The following is a 17642-nucleotide window of genomic DNA, read 5'->3' as shown; positions in this document are numbered from 1 at the left end:
AGAATGCAATCTATTTGTATTAGGGTTAGGACTACTACATGTCGCAAAAAGGATACTTTAATTGTGAGGTGCAGTCCTTTATACGTGTTTTCCTTTTTTTTTGTTTATATTCACATAATCCAATGCTCTTCACAATGTGACTGGAAAAGCATATGAGATGCAGAATCACAGGAGAACTAATGAATTTCCTAGAGCAGGGGTTTCAAACTCGCCCAGGTAAGTGGGCCACATATAGAAAAAATGGGAAGATGACGTGCCGCATTACTTTCAAATTTGATACAATACAAAATTATTGTTAATCAATTAGTTATTTGATCTACTATAACACTATATTACTATAATAATACTACTACATTACTATAATAATACCGCTAGGTTTAAAATTTGAGATATTTCTCCACGTTCTTATTTCAACAATCCAGTTTAAGTGTCGCTAAATGCAGTCCGGTGGCTCAGTTGGCAGCGTTTGGCAGACACACAAATGTCAAGATTGGGTAGCCCCTTTTTAGATAGTGCCACAGTTCCCTCTGTAGATAATGAAATATTGCCCTCTGTAGATGCTGCTACAGTGCCCTCTGTAGATGCTGCCACAGTGCCCTCTGTAGATAATGCCACAGTGCCCTCTGTAGATAATGCCACAGTTCCCTCTGTAGATGCTGCCACAGTGCCCTCTGTAGATAATGCCACAGTGTCCTCTGTAGATGCTGCCACAGTGCCCTCTGTAGATAATACAACAGTGCTCTCTGTAGATAATGCCACATTGCCCTCTGTAGATAATGCCAAAGTGCCCTCTGTAGATAATGCCACAGTGCCCTCTGTAGATAATGCCACAGTGCCCTCTGTAGATGCTGCCACAGTGCCCTCTGTAGATAATGCCACAGTGCCCTCTGTAGATGCTGCCACAGTGCCCTCTGTAGATGCTGCCACAGTGCTCTCTGTAGATAATGCCAGTGCCCTCTGTAGATAATGCCACAGTGCCCTCTGTAGATAATGCCACAGTGCCCTCTGTAGATAATGCAACACACCCCTAGATAATACCACAGTGTCCTCTGCAGATACTGCCACAGTGCCCTCTGTAGATGCTGCCACAGTGCCCTCTGTAGATGCTGCCACAGTGCCCTCTGTAGATGCTACCACAGTGCCTTCCATAGATGCTACCACAGTGCCCTCCGCAGATGCTGCCACAGTGCCCTGCAGATAATGCCACACACACCCCAAGTAGATAGCTCCATTGTGGCTCCCTCTAGGAGTGGAATCCCCAGCCAGAGCATTGCCAACGCTGTTGGAGCCCCTGACGTCACTGTCCATACACTGTGACATCAGGGGATCCTCCTGGACAGGAATGTGATATCAGGGGCAACCCCAGAGCCGGTGTCCCGGAGCAGAGCACTAGTATAGGCTCTGTGCTGGAACTCTGGGGAACCCACTGACATAAGTGTCCATATATGTCAGGGAATTCCACAGAGTCCCGGAGCAGAGCCTATACTAGCGCTCTGCCCGGGACTCCGCTCTGGGGAAGACCCTGACACACTGTCCATATATGGACAGTGATTTCAGGGAATTCCACAGAGTCCCGGAGCAGAGCCCATACTAGCGCTTTGCCTGGGACTCCGCTCTGGGGAAGACCCTGACACACTATCCATATATGGCCAGCAATGTCAGGGAATTCCACAGAGTCCCGGAGAAGAGGCTATACTAGCGCACTGCACGGGACTCCGGCTCTGGGGAAGACTCTGACACACTGTCCATATATGGACAGCAATGTCAGGGAATTCCACAGAGTCCCGGAGCAGAGCCTGTACTAGCGGCTCTGTGTCCCGCGGGCCGCAGATGACTGCCCCAGGGGCCGCATGCGGCCCGCGGGCCGCGTGCTTGAAACCCCGGACCTAGAGCGTGCCAGCTGCAGGGTCATAGCAGACCAAAAATTCCCCTATGAGTGAGATATATATATATATATATATATATATATATATATAAAATTATTGTTATTATGTTTAGAACTACCGTGATTGTATCCAACCACCCTGTTGTTGGTCATCCTCTTTTCCCTTCAATATCTCCATATAATTGTATTTTCTAGTAAAGTTGGTCTTTTCATGATATGTCCAAAATAAGACAGCTTTAGACAACTTTGCTTCAAGTGAGAGGTTAGGCTGATTTGGTTGATGATCCATCTGTCTGTTTGCTTTGCCGTCCACTTAGAAGTCCTCGTCAATACTAGAGTTCAAAGACATCAATACATTTCCTGTCCCTCTTCTTCCTTCTCCTGCTTTTACATCTATAGAGAGTCACAGAGAATACCATGGCCTGGACAATTCTGATCTTTGTATTTAGACACATCATAAGGGCTATTTTACACCGGCCAATTATCGGCCAAATGAGCGTTCACAGAACACTCATTCCCTATAATTTCCCTGTTCAAACAGAGCATAGATCAGCCGATGAACGAACAAATGCTCATTCATTGGCTGATTGTATCGATTTAAATGCCTTAAATATTATCATTGTCGGCAGCACATCTCTATGTGTAAACAGGGAGACGTGCTGCTGACATGATAGAAATGTATGGAGACGAGCGATCATAGTAATGAGCACTCGTCCCCATACTAGCTCCTTGTGAAAGGAGCAAACGAGTGCCGATCAACGAGCTGTCTCGTTAATCGGCGCTCGTTTACACGGCCCAAGTCAGGGTATGTGAAAGTACCCTTAGGGTATGTTCATACCGCTTAGCAAAATACGTCTGAAAATACGGAGCTGTTTTCAAGCAAAAACAGCTCCTAATTTTAAGACGTTTTTGTAGCAACTCGTGTTTTTCCCGGCGTATTTTACGGCCGTTTTTGGAGCTGTTTTTCAATGGAGTCAATTAAAAACGCCTCCAAAACGTCCAAAGAAATACATGGTGTCTTTTTATGCACCGTATTTTGAAAATGACGCGTAAAAATTACGCCTCATGGGAACAGAACACCGTAAATCCCATTGCAAGCAATGGGCAGATGTTTCGAGGCGTAATGGTGGCGTTTTTTCAGGCGTAATTTGAGGTGTAAACGGCCCGAATTACGTTGAAAACAAATCGTGTGAACATACCCTTACATTTCATTATCTTATCTATGTCTTTCGTCCTTGTTCTTGCAATGTCCAGTCTTTTTTATTTTGTCTTATTTCTCAGCTGCTGGAGCCTTTGTATTAAAAATGTATCCAAGTAGGCAAAAGCTGTCTACTACTTCAATGTCCCTCCATTAACTATAATGTTGGCTGTAATGACTTCCAACATAACCTTTACGTTCTTCATATTTTAGCTAAATGCTCTTTTCATTTGGTTCTTTAACTTTCTTTAAAAGGGTTTATCTGCCAATCTTGAGTCCTCGATAGTCTTCCTCCAGTCCTGCCTCTTATTATGTGTTCCGTATACAGGGTGAATAAGTCTGATGATAGTATGCAGCCTTGTCAACTCCTTTGCCAATATCAAACCAGTCTGATTTAAAATTTTCTGTCATGACTATGGCTTCCTATACTATACTATACTTTACATATATGTGTGTGTGTGTGTGTGTGTGTGTGTGTGTGTGTGTGTGTGTGTGTGTGTGTGTGTGTGTGTGTGTGTGTGTGTAAAATGTGATTTAAGTGCACGCCTTCAGCTTTAATTTGAGGGGTTTAACAATAGTATTGCATTACCCGTTTAGGAATTGCAGCCATTTTCTCCATAGTCTCTCCATTTTCACAGGCTTAAACGTAATTGGACACACTAACATAATGATAAATATAATTATTTTTTTAATACTTGGATGCAAATCCTATCCGGTCAATGACTGCCTGAAGTCTGGAACCCATGGACAGCACCAAATGCAGAGGTTCCCTCCTTGAGATGCTTTGCCAGGCCTTCACTGAAGCCATCTTCAGTTACTTCTTGTAAGTTTTCTGCCTCAAAGTTGTTGTCCATTTTGAAAAATCTCTTATTTTTCATCGGGTTCCCCGATGATAAACTGATTACAGGGTATCCTGCTGTGGAACCTCCAACAATCAGCTGTAATCAACTCAAGAATATGGCAGTAAGTGTTCAATTACCCTGCAGTGCCACCGGAGGAGTAATGAAGCATTACACAGAGCCTACTGATATCAATGGGCTGTCCATGTAATGCACAAAAGTGCTAAATCCTCCAGAGAGACTGTTTGATGCCATTCTCTGTTTGGATAATAGATTAGGTCCCTAAACAAAGACCTCCCGTCTATCAATTTAAAATTCCCTAAAAGTGTATTTGAAAATGGGTTTTCTAAATCATACAATCCCATTAAAAAGTAACTACAATTGCAATTTAAATTAGTATAAATTAAAGGGGTTGTATGTTCTTTATTTATATTTTTTTTAAAAAGGCAATGGGATGAGGTTACTAGGTACAGCCAATGGACAAGAGTGGCGCTGTTACTGAATATAAAGCAGACCATTTGTTCTAATCTCTTAATACCCCTTTAATGCCATGAAAGGAGACACCTTCCTTAGTTAACTTTTTATTTGCTAATCTATTACATAAGTTCTTAACAAAGACATGGATTCTCTGGCTTTTAATTTTGGAAATAAATAAACCGTTCCATCTTAAATATTCAGAAGCTAGACATGGATCACAGTATTCTTAAGAGCTAATACTACAGCACTTCTGTACTGTATCATATATTTATTAGGAAAAGGCACAATATTAATTTTAAAATTGGACTTCTTATGAAACAGCCTTAAAATTTATTTCTCACAGTAAACACCTTTATCTGGCAGACCACGACGACATGGTTCAATATTTCATTAAATTGCACTGAAAGAGCATAACTCAATCTATTAAAAAACTGCAGTCTACGAAATCTAAATTATGGCACCAGCACTAGGTGTATTATACAATATATTTAATCTAATGAAAACTTTTCATTTCTTTTGCAGCTGTGAAAATCTGGATTAAAAAGCATAATTTTTCAATACTCATGTACACAAACAACATACTAATAGGCGTTGAAAAGCCCTACAACCCCTAAAAAACATAAAAACCCAATATACTTTTCTCTGTCTAATCTTGGATAATGTGTTATTGCTGTTCCATGAAACATAACATGAGGACTGTGAGAAAACCTGTGACTTTCATTTTAGTTTAAAGGAAAATTCCCTTTTCAAATACATGTTATTACTTTTCACAGTTTGAATCTGCTTATTATGTTAAAGGGGTTTTCAGCAGCTTCTGCATCTTTTCCAGAAACAGCAACACTCTGGTACATGGGCTGCATCCAGTATTGTAGCTCAGTCCAATTCTCTTAATTGGAGATGAACTGCCATACCAGACACAGACTGTGGTCAAGGGTGGCACTGTTTCTGAAACAAAGTAAAAAATAATCCCCAACAACCCATTTAGATAATTTTAACATATATATGTCTTAACCGATGTAATCATATACAATTTCAAGTATTTACATTTAAATATATCACAGATTTAAAATATGACACTTTCTAGCAAACTCTTTGCAGACACCAAGTAGACAAGGAAGACTGGGAGATATCTAATCCAGCAGGAATGTGACTGCAGTTCTGGACTATAATTCAGGATGTTACCCAGGACACATACAATATCAGTAATGTTATTTTATTTGGAAAGGTACTTAGTGCATCTTTACAGCAAATGTTTACCTAACATAAAAATCTGAGAGCAGAACATTTTTGGGCCCCCCTTCATTTCTATGAGAGCCTAGATGTGAAATTCATGGGAATGAATAGAGAGACAGACTTCCTGTCCGCATAGAAGACACTAAGATTCCGTTACGTTAGAGCGGGGGTCATGTGACCGAATTGCAGCTCGAAACGGAAGCTGAAACTACAAGATAAAGTCAGAGATGAGTTTTCCAACCACAGTATTGTTTATGCCAACTCAATTAAAAATGGGTAGGGGAACTTTTTTGCTGGGAGTGCTTTATTAAATCAATCGAGCATCAGACGAGGATGGGTACGTTACCTATCAGCTGGACAAATAAAGGCATTGAAACTGTCAGAGTATCACAGGTAGCCCAGATACCAGCTCCTCACATGGTTACCTGGCATCGTGAGGATTCAGAAAGTTTCTGTAAGATTATATGTGGCTTTTTTTGTGCAGACATACGGTATGTTATGTGAGTCCTCTCACTCCATTAAGCACTGAACATTAGTTAGTAATAGACTATGAGCGCTTTGTCACTGCAGAGATATTGGTTCAGAAATCTGTAAACTAGAATTCTAGTTATTTTCTAATAGAGAACTCTAATAGAGAACATAATCCAGAAGCCGTATTGTCTGCTTACATAATCTATGATGGGCAGGTGAATTGTGGGTATGAGTGATTTATTCTTGACTCGAGGGTCTGAGATGTAGAAATAATATTTAATTCAAAAGTAGATCCTCTGTGTATAGTTGTGTAACTGCAGGACTAGGGCACCTTCAAAACCAAGTTCAATAAAGTGGAAGAAATGGTATAGAGGTTGGGAAGCAGCAGCATAGAATAAAATTATAGTTATTTGGAGGCTGTATACTGTAAGACAGTATTGTTTTTAATTATTTTACATTTTCCGTTATTTTCAGAAACTCCAATAAGATGGCATCAGTTTTTTTCCAGACATGCACTGTATAGCACTTATATTTTACTATTTTAATATGGTATTTGCGATTAAGAAATGGGTCGTGGCTCACAACGGTGTCTGTCAATCTAAAGATTATTATATTCAACACTGCAGGAAATATTGTGAGTGTGATTTTAAAAAAACAAGCTCTTTATAGGACAAATGACCAGATATGGGTAGGGTGTTGGTGAACACTTGCCTCATGTGGGTGACTTTAGGGTACACACTAGGAAAGGAAGTAGAGCCTGTGCACATCAGCGTTGTCTTTCCATTGAGGGGTTCTGTCTGAGCTTTCCGTCGGGGGAACCCCTCAACGGAAAGGCAAACGGAAACCTTAGCTTCTGTTTACATCACCATTGATCTCAATGGTGACGGATACTTTGCTAATGGTTTCTGTTTGTCACCGTTGTGAAAGGGTTCCCTTTTTTCTTACGGACTCAATAGCGCAGTCAACTACGCTATTCTGTCAAAACAACGGAAAGCTCAGACGGAACCCCTCAATGGAAAGACAACGCTGATGTGAACACACCCTAACATGAACTCTATTTCAATATACCATTTTTTTTGGAAATATGTCTTAGGCTGGGTTCACACGACCTATTTTCAGGCGTAAACGAGGCGTATTATGCCGCGTTTTACGCCTGAAAATAGGGCTACAATACGTCGGCAAACATCTGCCCATTCATTTGAATGGGTTTGCCGACGTACTGTGCAGACGACCTGTCATTTACGCGTCGTCTACGACGCGTAAATTGCCTCGGCAAAGAAGTGCAGGACACTTCTTTGCAACGTAATTTGAGCCGTTCTTCATTGAAGTCAATGAAGAGCAGCTCAAGATTACAGGCGTCAAAGACGCCTCGCATAATACGAGGAGCAGCATTTACGTCTGAAACGAGGCAGCTGTTTTCTCCTGAAAACAGTCTGTCTTTTCAGATGTAAAAGCCTCTCATCGTGTGCACATACCCTTAATATTCATGTACAAGCAACAATATCTGTTCAGCTACTAGAACCTACCGTCTTCCACTACATAGTATAACCTGTCCATCTGCATATACATATATATATATATATATATATATATATATATATATATATATATATATGAACATAGATATATAGATATCTATATATATATATATATATATATATATATATATATATATATACATATATAAACGAAAGAAATCCCACAGCACTCCGATGGTTACAAAAAGTATGTGATTTATTCAGTCAACAGCTGCAACGTTTCCGTCCCGCTATAGGACCTTTTATATATATATATATATATATATATATACATATATATATATTTATATATCTATCTATCTATCTATCTATCTATCTATCTATATATATATATATATATATATACATACAGTGGAGGAAATAAGTATTTGATCCCTTGCTGATTTTGTACGTTTGCCCACTGTCAAAGACATGAACAGTCTAGAATTTTTAGGCTAGGTTAATTTTACCAGTGAGAGATAGATTATATAAAAAAACAAACTGAAAATCACATTGTCAAAATTATATATATTTATTTGCATTTTGCACAGAGAAATAAGTATTTGATCCCTTTGGCAAACAAGACTTAATACTTGGTGGCAAAACCCTTGTTGGCAAGGACAGCGGTCAGACTTTTTTTGTAGTTGATGATGCGGTTTGCACACATGTTAGATGGAATTTTGGCCCACTCCTCTTTGCAGATCATCTGTAAATCATTAAGATTTCGAGGCTGTCGCTTGGCAACTCGGATCTTCAGCTCCCTCCATAAGTTTTCGATGGGATGAAGGTCTGGACACTGGCTAGGCCACTCCATGACCTTAATGTGCTTCGTTTTGAGCCACTCCTTTGTTGCCTTGGCTGTATGTTTCGGATCATTGTCGTGCTGGAAGACCCAGCCACGAGCCATTTTTAATGTCCTGGTGGAGGGAAGGAGGTTGTCACTCAGGATTTGATGGTACATGGCTCCATCCATTCTCCCATTGATGCGGTGAAGTAGTCCTGTGCCCTTAGCAGAGAAACACCCCCAAAACATAATGTTTCCACCTCCATGCTTGACAGTGGGTACGGTGTTCTTTGGGTCATAGGCAGCATTTCTCTTCCTCCAAACACGGCGAGTTGAGTTAATGCCAAAGAGCTCAATTTTAGTCTCATCTGACCACAGCACCTTCTCCCAATCACTCTCAGAATCATCCAGATGTTCATTTTCAAACTTCAGACGGGCCTGTACATGTGCCTTCTTGAGCAGGGGGACCTTGCGGGCACTGCAGGATTTTAATCCATTACGGTGTAATGTGTTACCAATGGTTTTCTTGGTGACTGTGGTCCCAGCTGCCTTGAGATCATTAACAAGTTCCCCCCGTGTAGTTTTCGGCTGAGCTCTCACCTTCCACAGGATCAAGGATACCCCACGAGGTGAGATTTTGCATGGAGCCCCAGATCGATGTCGATTGACTGTCATTTTGAATGTCTTCCATTTTCTTACTATTGCACCAACAGTTATCTCCTTCTCACCCAGCGTCTTACTTATGGTTTTGTAGCCCATTCCAGCCCTGTGCAGGTCTATGATCTTGTCCCTGACATCCTTAGAAAGCTCTTTGGTCATGCCCATGTTGTAGAGGTTAGAGTCAGACTGATTAATTGAGTCTGTGAACAGGAGTCTTTCATACAGGTGACCATTTAAGACAGTTGTGTTTAATGCAGGCATCAAGTTGATTTGGAGCGTGTAACTGGTCTGGAGGAGGCTGAACTCGTAATGGTTGGTAGGGGATCAAATACTTATTTCTCTGTGCACAATGCAAATAAATATATATAATTTTGACAATGTGATTTTCTTTTTTTTTTTTTATATAATCTATCTCTCACTGGTAAAATTAACCTAGCCTAAAAATTCTAGACTGTTCATGACTTTGACAGTGGGCAAACTTACAAAATCAGCAAGGGATCAAATACTTATTTCCTCCACTGTATATATATATATATATATATATATATATATTTATATATCTATCTACATATATATATATATATATATATATATATATATATATATATATATATATATATATATATATATATATATATATTGATCTGAATACACACACACAAATATAGAACCAAGAACAATCATGCTTTTTTTTCCAAAGCAGGAAGATATTTTCAATCGACCTCTACAATTTGTTAAATTGACGCATACACACTGGATATGATCTAATCCACTTTAAATACTATGTTAGCGATGAACTACTTACAAATCTATACATTCAGTATGGCAGTCTTGTGTTAACCATTGCGTTCAGATACAGTAGCAATTATGAATTAAAATCATTAAAAAAACATAGGTAAATAATGGATGTTCACTATATTTATAAAAAGGTGCAAGGAAAGCACTACAAAACATGGCCTATATCCTAAATGTCCTATGTCATTATCAGTCCATGGATTTGTGGGGGGTTTTGGTGGGGTGCTTATATGTAGAGTGTCTTTATACCTGCCTGTGGCATGGATGGAAACATTTTCAGCAGTAAATTTCTTTCACTAATAAAAAAATAACAGCTCTCCAAGTTCAATAAGACCCTACAGAACCACTGTTCTGTTAGTTAAGGAAAAACTTTCACTTGTGACCACAGTGCTCCCTCCAACAACTAAAGCAGCTCTCTAGTGTAAGGACACCACCAAACAACACCTCTGTATGACAAAGGGAAAAAGTAAGATATTGTGTTCAACTGCAGATAAACCTGAATATTGAGGAAAAATACCTCCTGTGTACAAGGACCTATTTCTGAACAATATATTTAACATCATATTAAAATAGCTGACTCTTTTAATTGGGTTGTCTTTTAAAGAAGCACGCCGGGGTTGTTTTTTCACACCCCCACTCAACTCCATTTGTAATGTAGTGATGTGTATTGAATAACCTGGTGCTGTATTTCACATGATGCTGCCCTATTTCTGGCCGCCGTGGGGTCATGTGATCTTTACTCTGACAACCCAAATACTACATTGTATAGTGTAGAAACCAGATGTCAGTTTTTCAATGCAAGTCTATAAAAACCTCCATGTAAGTCTTACAGACTTGCATTAAGAGCCTGACATTTGGTTCATACAACAGACGCTGTAGGATACAGGGAGTCAGAACGAAGATCACGTGACCACATGGTGGCCCGGAACGGAGTGGTATCATGTGAAATACAGCACCAGGTAAGTCAATACACATCACTACATTACGCTACATTACTTTCGCAAATGGGGAGGGGGGTTGGGGGTGAAAAAATATCCTGGAGTGTTTCTTTAAGCAGATATAATCTTTTCATTATACTTTTGCCATCATTTAGATTCAAGAATAAACTTGGAACATGACATTTAGATTTCTTACCAATATGATTAAATATAATTTGCATTTCATTTATCATAAAATATTAACTTACACAACACAGTGAATAGTTGTGTTTGTGAATATCAAGCATCATTAAAGAAATATTCCACCCATAATATAGATTTCAGCTTTGCATAGAAAGTTTGGCATTCTCTCCCATCCCTTATAAATACAACTAAACCTATTTCTTGATATAAGGGGGTACTTTGCAAGTAAAAAGCCAGAAATGGCACCTCTCCCCTTGGCACTCTCACAGAATGTGTTACTTGACACTACTCTTGCCCTGTGCTATGTATAAATATACATATTGGCATACATAGGAACACGTCTTAAACATATATACACACAGTGTAGTGCCAGAGGGGTGTGCATGACATGGTCGGTTAATGTCTCCCATGCAACATGAAGAAAGACATAAACCTATACAGGTATTTAGGTGTCTGTGAAAGAGTTGGACATACGGTATGGAAGATACGGCGATGAAGAAACATTGTAGTGGATAGTAGAATAATTTTATAAATTGCAGAAGGAACCTACATATCATGTATAAACTTTTACATCACTACAATTACGTTTATTCTATATGAAAGAAAACTAATATTTAATTATTACAGATTCGTCCCAACTATGAACTGTGTTCTATAGATATGAGCCAGTAAGTGGAATGGGCACAAGAAGCCCGGAAAACATCTGAAGGGTTAAGACATTCTTTTAAAACATCAGTCCCTTTCAGAGTTTCTAAAATCCAAATTCATCTACTTCAGCAATAAGAGAGTACAGTAAGCGCGCTAACATTATGCGGTTATATTTATTGTGTGGAACAAATGAGTCTATGCAATTTGCAGCTAGTAATTCGTTTTCTCCGCTATATAATCTAAATACTCAAATTTGGCTTTAGATTAAAATTTCTGCAAACATCACAGTTATCTACCCCATCAAGAACTATCGCTATGGATGTGGCAAATGGGAACAACGCCATTCACATTATAGGCATGTGAAATCATTAGCAGGGGTGCTTTCATTCTGCAGCAGGTGATGAAAATCTTATGGTTGATCCCCCTCCCCAAACTGGAGATGAGAAATTGGAATTGTTGCCCCACTGCAGTCAGGGAAACTTTTAGCACACTCATGAATATAACTCCCCTGAGAATTAGCCACCATGGAAATCCATCCATATAGATTAGTATCTTGTAGCTTAAATAGGTTTTCCAATGACAGACTTTTATGGAGTGTCAATCAGACATGTCATAAAATTCAGGCAGAGGAGAGTGCGGTATCTGGGACCCCACAGAGGAAAAGATACGGCTACCTAAATGTTTCTATGCTAACATATCTGATTATATCTTGTATCAACTTTTCTAATTATATAGCAAGTGAAGTAACAAGGGTGGAAATGAATATTATTTCAAGCTGACATGGACTGTATTACTGACATTCAATATTCATGCATGGATAAACATGGCAGAAAGCATGACACTACTTATGCTCAAAAATTTACTTACAGGTAATATGTGTAGGAGTTATAGCTTCTTCTGCCATGATGAAGCAAGGATATAGGCAGTGGTAGAAAAGATGAAATGGAAGGAAAGAAAAGCCAGATATTAATGTATGAAAAATTTGGATGAACGAGAACAGATCCGATGACATGAATGAAAGAATTCAGAAGCAAAATTACATCACACACACAACATGCAACACATGATACCATATATTTAATACACAAATAGAAGCGTTTTATATTCTCATCACCTATAGCCTAAGACAGCGGTCCCCAACCTTTTGTTTAACCAAGGACCAGTTTTATGTAAGACAATTTTTCCACGGACCGGCGGGGCTGGGGGGATTCGGGGTTTTATGCAACGGGATTCGTTGCTGAAAATCTGCAGCACAATACAGTAACAGCAAAGTGGATGAGATAGAACAAATCTCATCCACACACTGCGCAAATAGGGAGCGAAAAAAACCACTCAAAAATGGACCGGCGCTGCAGAGTTTTATTCTGCAGCATGTATATTGTATTTGAGTAAACGCTGCTGATTTGTTGCAGGTTTTCCCCATTGAATTCCATGGGGAGCTAAAACCCACAACAAATAGCAGTTGTTGCGTTTATTGCAGCGGAATCGCTGCGATTCCGCTGCAATAAACACAACTCAGAAGAAAAAATTTCTTATACTTACTCAGAAGTCTGTTTCTTCCTCCAGGCCGGCCTCCTGGGATGATGATTCATCCCATGTGACCATTGCAGCCAAGCACAGGCTGTAGCGGCGGTTACATGGGATGAAAAATTTTTCAAAACTCCATCCATGTGTAGTTGAAAAAACCTGCAATTACAGCAGAGCATGCTGCGGATTTTTCAATCTGCAGCTCGCTCGTTCTGTTGCAGAGAAACATTGCGGCTTTCAGACGTTGAATGCATTCCTTGTGGATTTGCCGCAATTTCGTGCCCTAACACTACAAATACAAATTTCACATAAATTAGGTTTTATTTTATTTGTGGTACTATAACCTAAACTGATATTAGATACTGGGAATGCTACGGGGTCATTTAGACAAGCACTATTACAAAAGTGAGAGGCCTCAGGAATTAGCCTGAAATACAGCAGACTAAGGCCTCATGCACACAAGCACCAGTCATGTGCAGGAGACTGTATTGAGGCACATGGAGTCCCGGCGGCTTCAAACTATAGAGCCTGCGGCACTCTATGTGCCACCGTCTTGTCTTCATGCAGCGCACTATTATGGGAGTATAGTCCCCCAGATCCGATCCTTCTAGAGGTGAATGGCTCTGTAATACTGCACCCAATGATTCATATATAATCCATAAAAAAATCCTCTGTATGAAATCAGATGCATACAGATTATTTTTTATAGATGTCTATGGTGCCGTATTACTGCTCCATACAGCTCAGAGGCTATACAGAGTTGTAATACGACCATTAGCTTTTATCCTAAAGTTTTTTTAAACACACGGGAGTACATTTATAAAAATTATGACCAAATTATGAACCAAAGTTTCTTGTCTTCAAAAATAAAGCAATTTGGACAAGACCCCTGATGCCCAGACATAGACTGATCCCTACATTCAGACAAATCTCTTACTGATATTTATACGTTTTCTAGAAAACCTTTCCAAATGTACAAATGGCATAGCCTGGCCAACTTTAGAATAGAAAATGTTAAGCCCACTGACATGCGTTGGTGCCATTTTTAACGCCATGTCTACTCCCGAACACAGTGTTTACAACATATGTTATAAATGTCCCCCTTTACAAAATGCTGCTTATTTAACAGCACCAAAAGGAACGTTTAGTGTATACTATATTGTATTTGACCAAGTGTTTGCAGCACTAAGGTGTACCGGTCACCAATATTTTAGCTTTAGTCAGTATAAGTTTATGATCTGATCCCTTGTGGACATTCAGGTAAATTATATCTTCTACTCTTTAGTGTCTCTTTCTGCTTTTTTTCCAGTAACTTTCACTTTGAACTTAATGAGTCTAAAGGGTTGGCTTGTGTCTGAATAAGTCTAATGGCTGGAGCTGCAGTGAGCGCTCTGTACAATCAAATTAAGTGTAGCTCAGTAAAGTATGTGAGACCATGACAGGTTAATCAGCAGCTTAATATATGTTTAGATATTTAATGTACAGGTCATAATAAAGTCTAGCAAAGATATAAGGTCCAGACGGGGCACAATTTTTCTGCCTCAAATACTGAAAATTTCCTGCAAATTAATAGCGAATATGCAATCCCTCAACATGTGTTACACGCAAATTTTTATGTGGATTTCACCCTTTACATTATTAAGAGTAAAATCTGCAGGAAATATTCCCTCAAGTCAGCAGTGGAAAAATCAGCTATGTGTGAATGGGGTATTCTGTACCGTATACTGTAGAGTATCCATATCACACATCCAAAATATATATGCCAGATCTGAATGTGGCTTTTAAAGGTCAATGTCATTTCCCAAAAAATCTGACATGTCACAGAGATGTATCAGAAGTTTTGATAAATGGAAGTCCAGGTACTAAGAAGCTCAACTCAGAATTGTACTCCCTTGGCTTCTGTCAGCATTTGTCATCTCTCCTCAGAGAACAGTGTACAAGATATAGCAATTACATAGAAAGAATAGCGCCCATTCAATCAGCAAACTGAACTGAAAGCTTCTGACATGTCTCTATGATGCTAGAAGATGCGAGAAGCGCACACAATGCTCTGCTTTATTTTATAAGAGTAAAAAACAAAACATTTTAAAGCCATTTATTCTAGGAGAATCCACTGAGGGGATGGTGGAAGGAGTAGGGACTACAGTATTTCCCTTGTCTGTGACCATGTGATAAAATTATAGTTGCTAAGAATGAAACTTCCAGGAATACCGACAACGAACAACAAGAACAGTTCTTGATAGTGAATAGTTTTGATTTATGAGAATGTGTACTTTAATTATGCAAACTATATGTAAATATATTTTGGCGCATTATGTTTGCTATTCTAATTTTTTCCTAGTTTTAAAGAGCTCTAATAGCTATATCCCAGCAAGACAATGCTAAGTTGAGGTTTGGAAGAAGTTGGAGGTTGTTTGTGTTTTGATTTTTTTCTATTTGCTTATTAGAGTATGCAGAGGAATTTGACCCATGTACCTTGCCTTTGGCTACGTATTATGTTCATCTCTTTGCAATATCGGCATTCATTGAATTTTCTGTCTTATCTAGTTTCTCTGGGATGGCTTTAGATATACATTCTAGAAGCAATATCTATTTTCAAGCATCAAATGCAGTTGGGATTTCCTAGAACCATTTTATTTGGAAGCCTTTTCAATGATACTCACAACAAAGGATTGTTCGTGTTCTGTACACTGATTTTCTTTCACCATTTTTATTTAAAATGTATTTAATAAAGTGCAACCAAATTTTCTAAGATGATACGCATTAAACTTACGTTAAGTTAATTTTGGAAAAATCATCAAACCTGCTTACAGCATTTAAAGAAGCCATAAAATGATACGTCATATTTAAGAATGGGTAATTAAAATGTTAGTGATTTTTTTTGCCACATGACTTTAGTTACCATATACATTCATTCATCTATGACCTCAAGGCAACTGCCTAACTAGAAGTTCATATGCTCAGAGAAATTTTTGACTGCACAGCAAAGCATCTTGGGAAGCAGTATTGCTCTCTCAGGTCCAGTATCTAATCTCAAAAAGTAGTCATGTTCATAGAGACTGAAAAATGATCTAGTGAAAGGTATTAAGTAAAGGTCCTATTACACGGCCATGAAAATAAATGCAGATTAACGAGGCAGCCTGTTGATCAGCGCTCGTTTGCTCCTCCCACAATGAGCTATGATTGGTTATGTATGGAGACGTACCACTGCTCGTTACCGAGATTGCTCATCCCCATACATTTCCATTATGTCGGCACCACATCTCCCTGTTTACACAGGTAGATGTGGTGCCAACAACGATACTATTTATGGATGAATAAACTAGGAGATTAGACGATGAATGACGGCAATGATCAGGAACGACAGTTCATACGAACGATCGTTTGCCCGATCATTGACCCATATTAAAGGGCCTTAAGGTTATCCAATGGCCATAATATAATAGCTTTGGTTTATAAGATGTTTTATGATGTACTTTGGCTTTTAATAAATATAAAGTGCTAAGCTTCCATTTGTAATTTTTATTCATAAATTTAGATTAACGAGTTGAGCTGTATATTGGATAGAATATTATCCCATGTAGACAGTGCTCACTAGAGGTGAAGAAAAGTCAACTCAGCAATCTAATAATGATACATCATTCTCTTTCCATGGTAGATTTCACCAAAAAGAATCGGGGGAAAAAATAATTATAGCCAAGATTAAATTGTTAAATGAAATGCTTACACTGATCATTTCCATAAACCCCTTCATAACGGTCTGTTCTGTTTTCTGGCAACACACGATTGAATTAAAAAGCCCCAAAACAGGGCTTTGATGTAAAATATGGATCTTTTCATTTAAAGGGATTGTCCATTTGGATGTGACTTTGGCGATGATGACATATGAAATCCCATATCATGTATTAGAGATTTATAAAGCAGAATGGTTTGTCTAGTAGCAAGCAGTCATCCAAGTTGAGTTAAAAGCTGAGCAATTTAATAAAAATATGTAAGAAATTGCATTACGTGAAATTCTGTTATATATTTTTTATTAATTGAGCAACAGGAGAGCTCAAAAGTTAAGGAAGGACACATCAAAATCTACACAGTTCCCCCTACTAGCCTTTTGACAAAATATAGACTCTCTACTTATTGCTGTATATAGCTTGACTAAGGGATATACCAGAGTGTCATATGACTGGAGAGCAGGGAAGTTCCATTGTATTTGGACTTTGACCATGGTATCAATGCTCTATAGGCTAGGGTATTGTGCTGATAAAAACACACTAAGGAATTCCCGATTTTGCGAATTCCCAACCGGTTGGCCTGCGTGCCTGAAATCCAGGGAGATATGTATAATGCTGTATTTCTGTTTTATACATAATTCTCACACTGCTAATGAATATTGCCTTTCTTAATAAAAAATGAAATGAACAAAAAGCTTTAGATGGGAGGTTATCTTTAGGTATCAGCAGTTGTAATTAGATATTCTTATAATTAGCACA

The 17642-nt window shown here is 38.8% G+C and overlaps 1 protein-coding gene across 4 annotated transcripts in view; it reads right to left on the bottom strand.

Moving 5' to 3' along the window:
- The window catches only part of PTPRM (protein tyrosine phosphatase receptor type M), a 748757-nt gene that overhangs the window by 213302 nt on the left and 517813 nt on the right, over positions 1 to 17642 (bottom strand). For 2 of the 4 annotated variants that reach the window (XM_075826409.1, XM_075826411.1), the window contains one exon: positions 12496 to 12525. The exons of the other annotated variants lie outside the window; for them this stretch is intronic. In XM_075826409.1, coding sequence (XP_075682524.1) covers positions 12496 to 12525 — 30 coding nt within the window. The remainder of the gene's footprint in view (positions 1 to 12495; positions 12526 to 17642) is intronic. 4 annotated transcript variants of the gene reach the window in all.

This window comes from Rhinoderma darwinii, chromosome 5 (assembly GCF_050947455.1).
Source record: "Rhinoderma darwinii isolate aRhiDar2 chromosome 5, aRhiDar2.hap1, whole genome shotgun sequence".
NCBI classification, from domain to species: Eukaryota; Metazoa; Chordata; class Amphibia; order Anura; family Rhinodermatidae; genus Rhinoderma; species Rhinoderma darwinii.
Note: the sequence above shows the minus strand (reverse complement) of the source record. Positions and strands in the feature narration are given on the sequence as shown.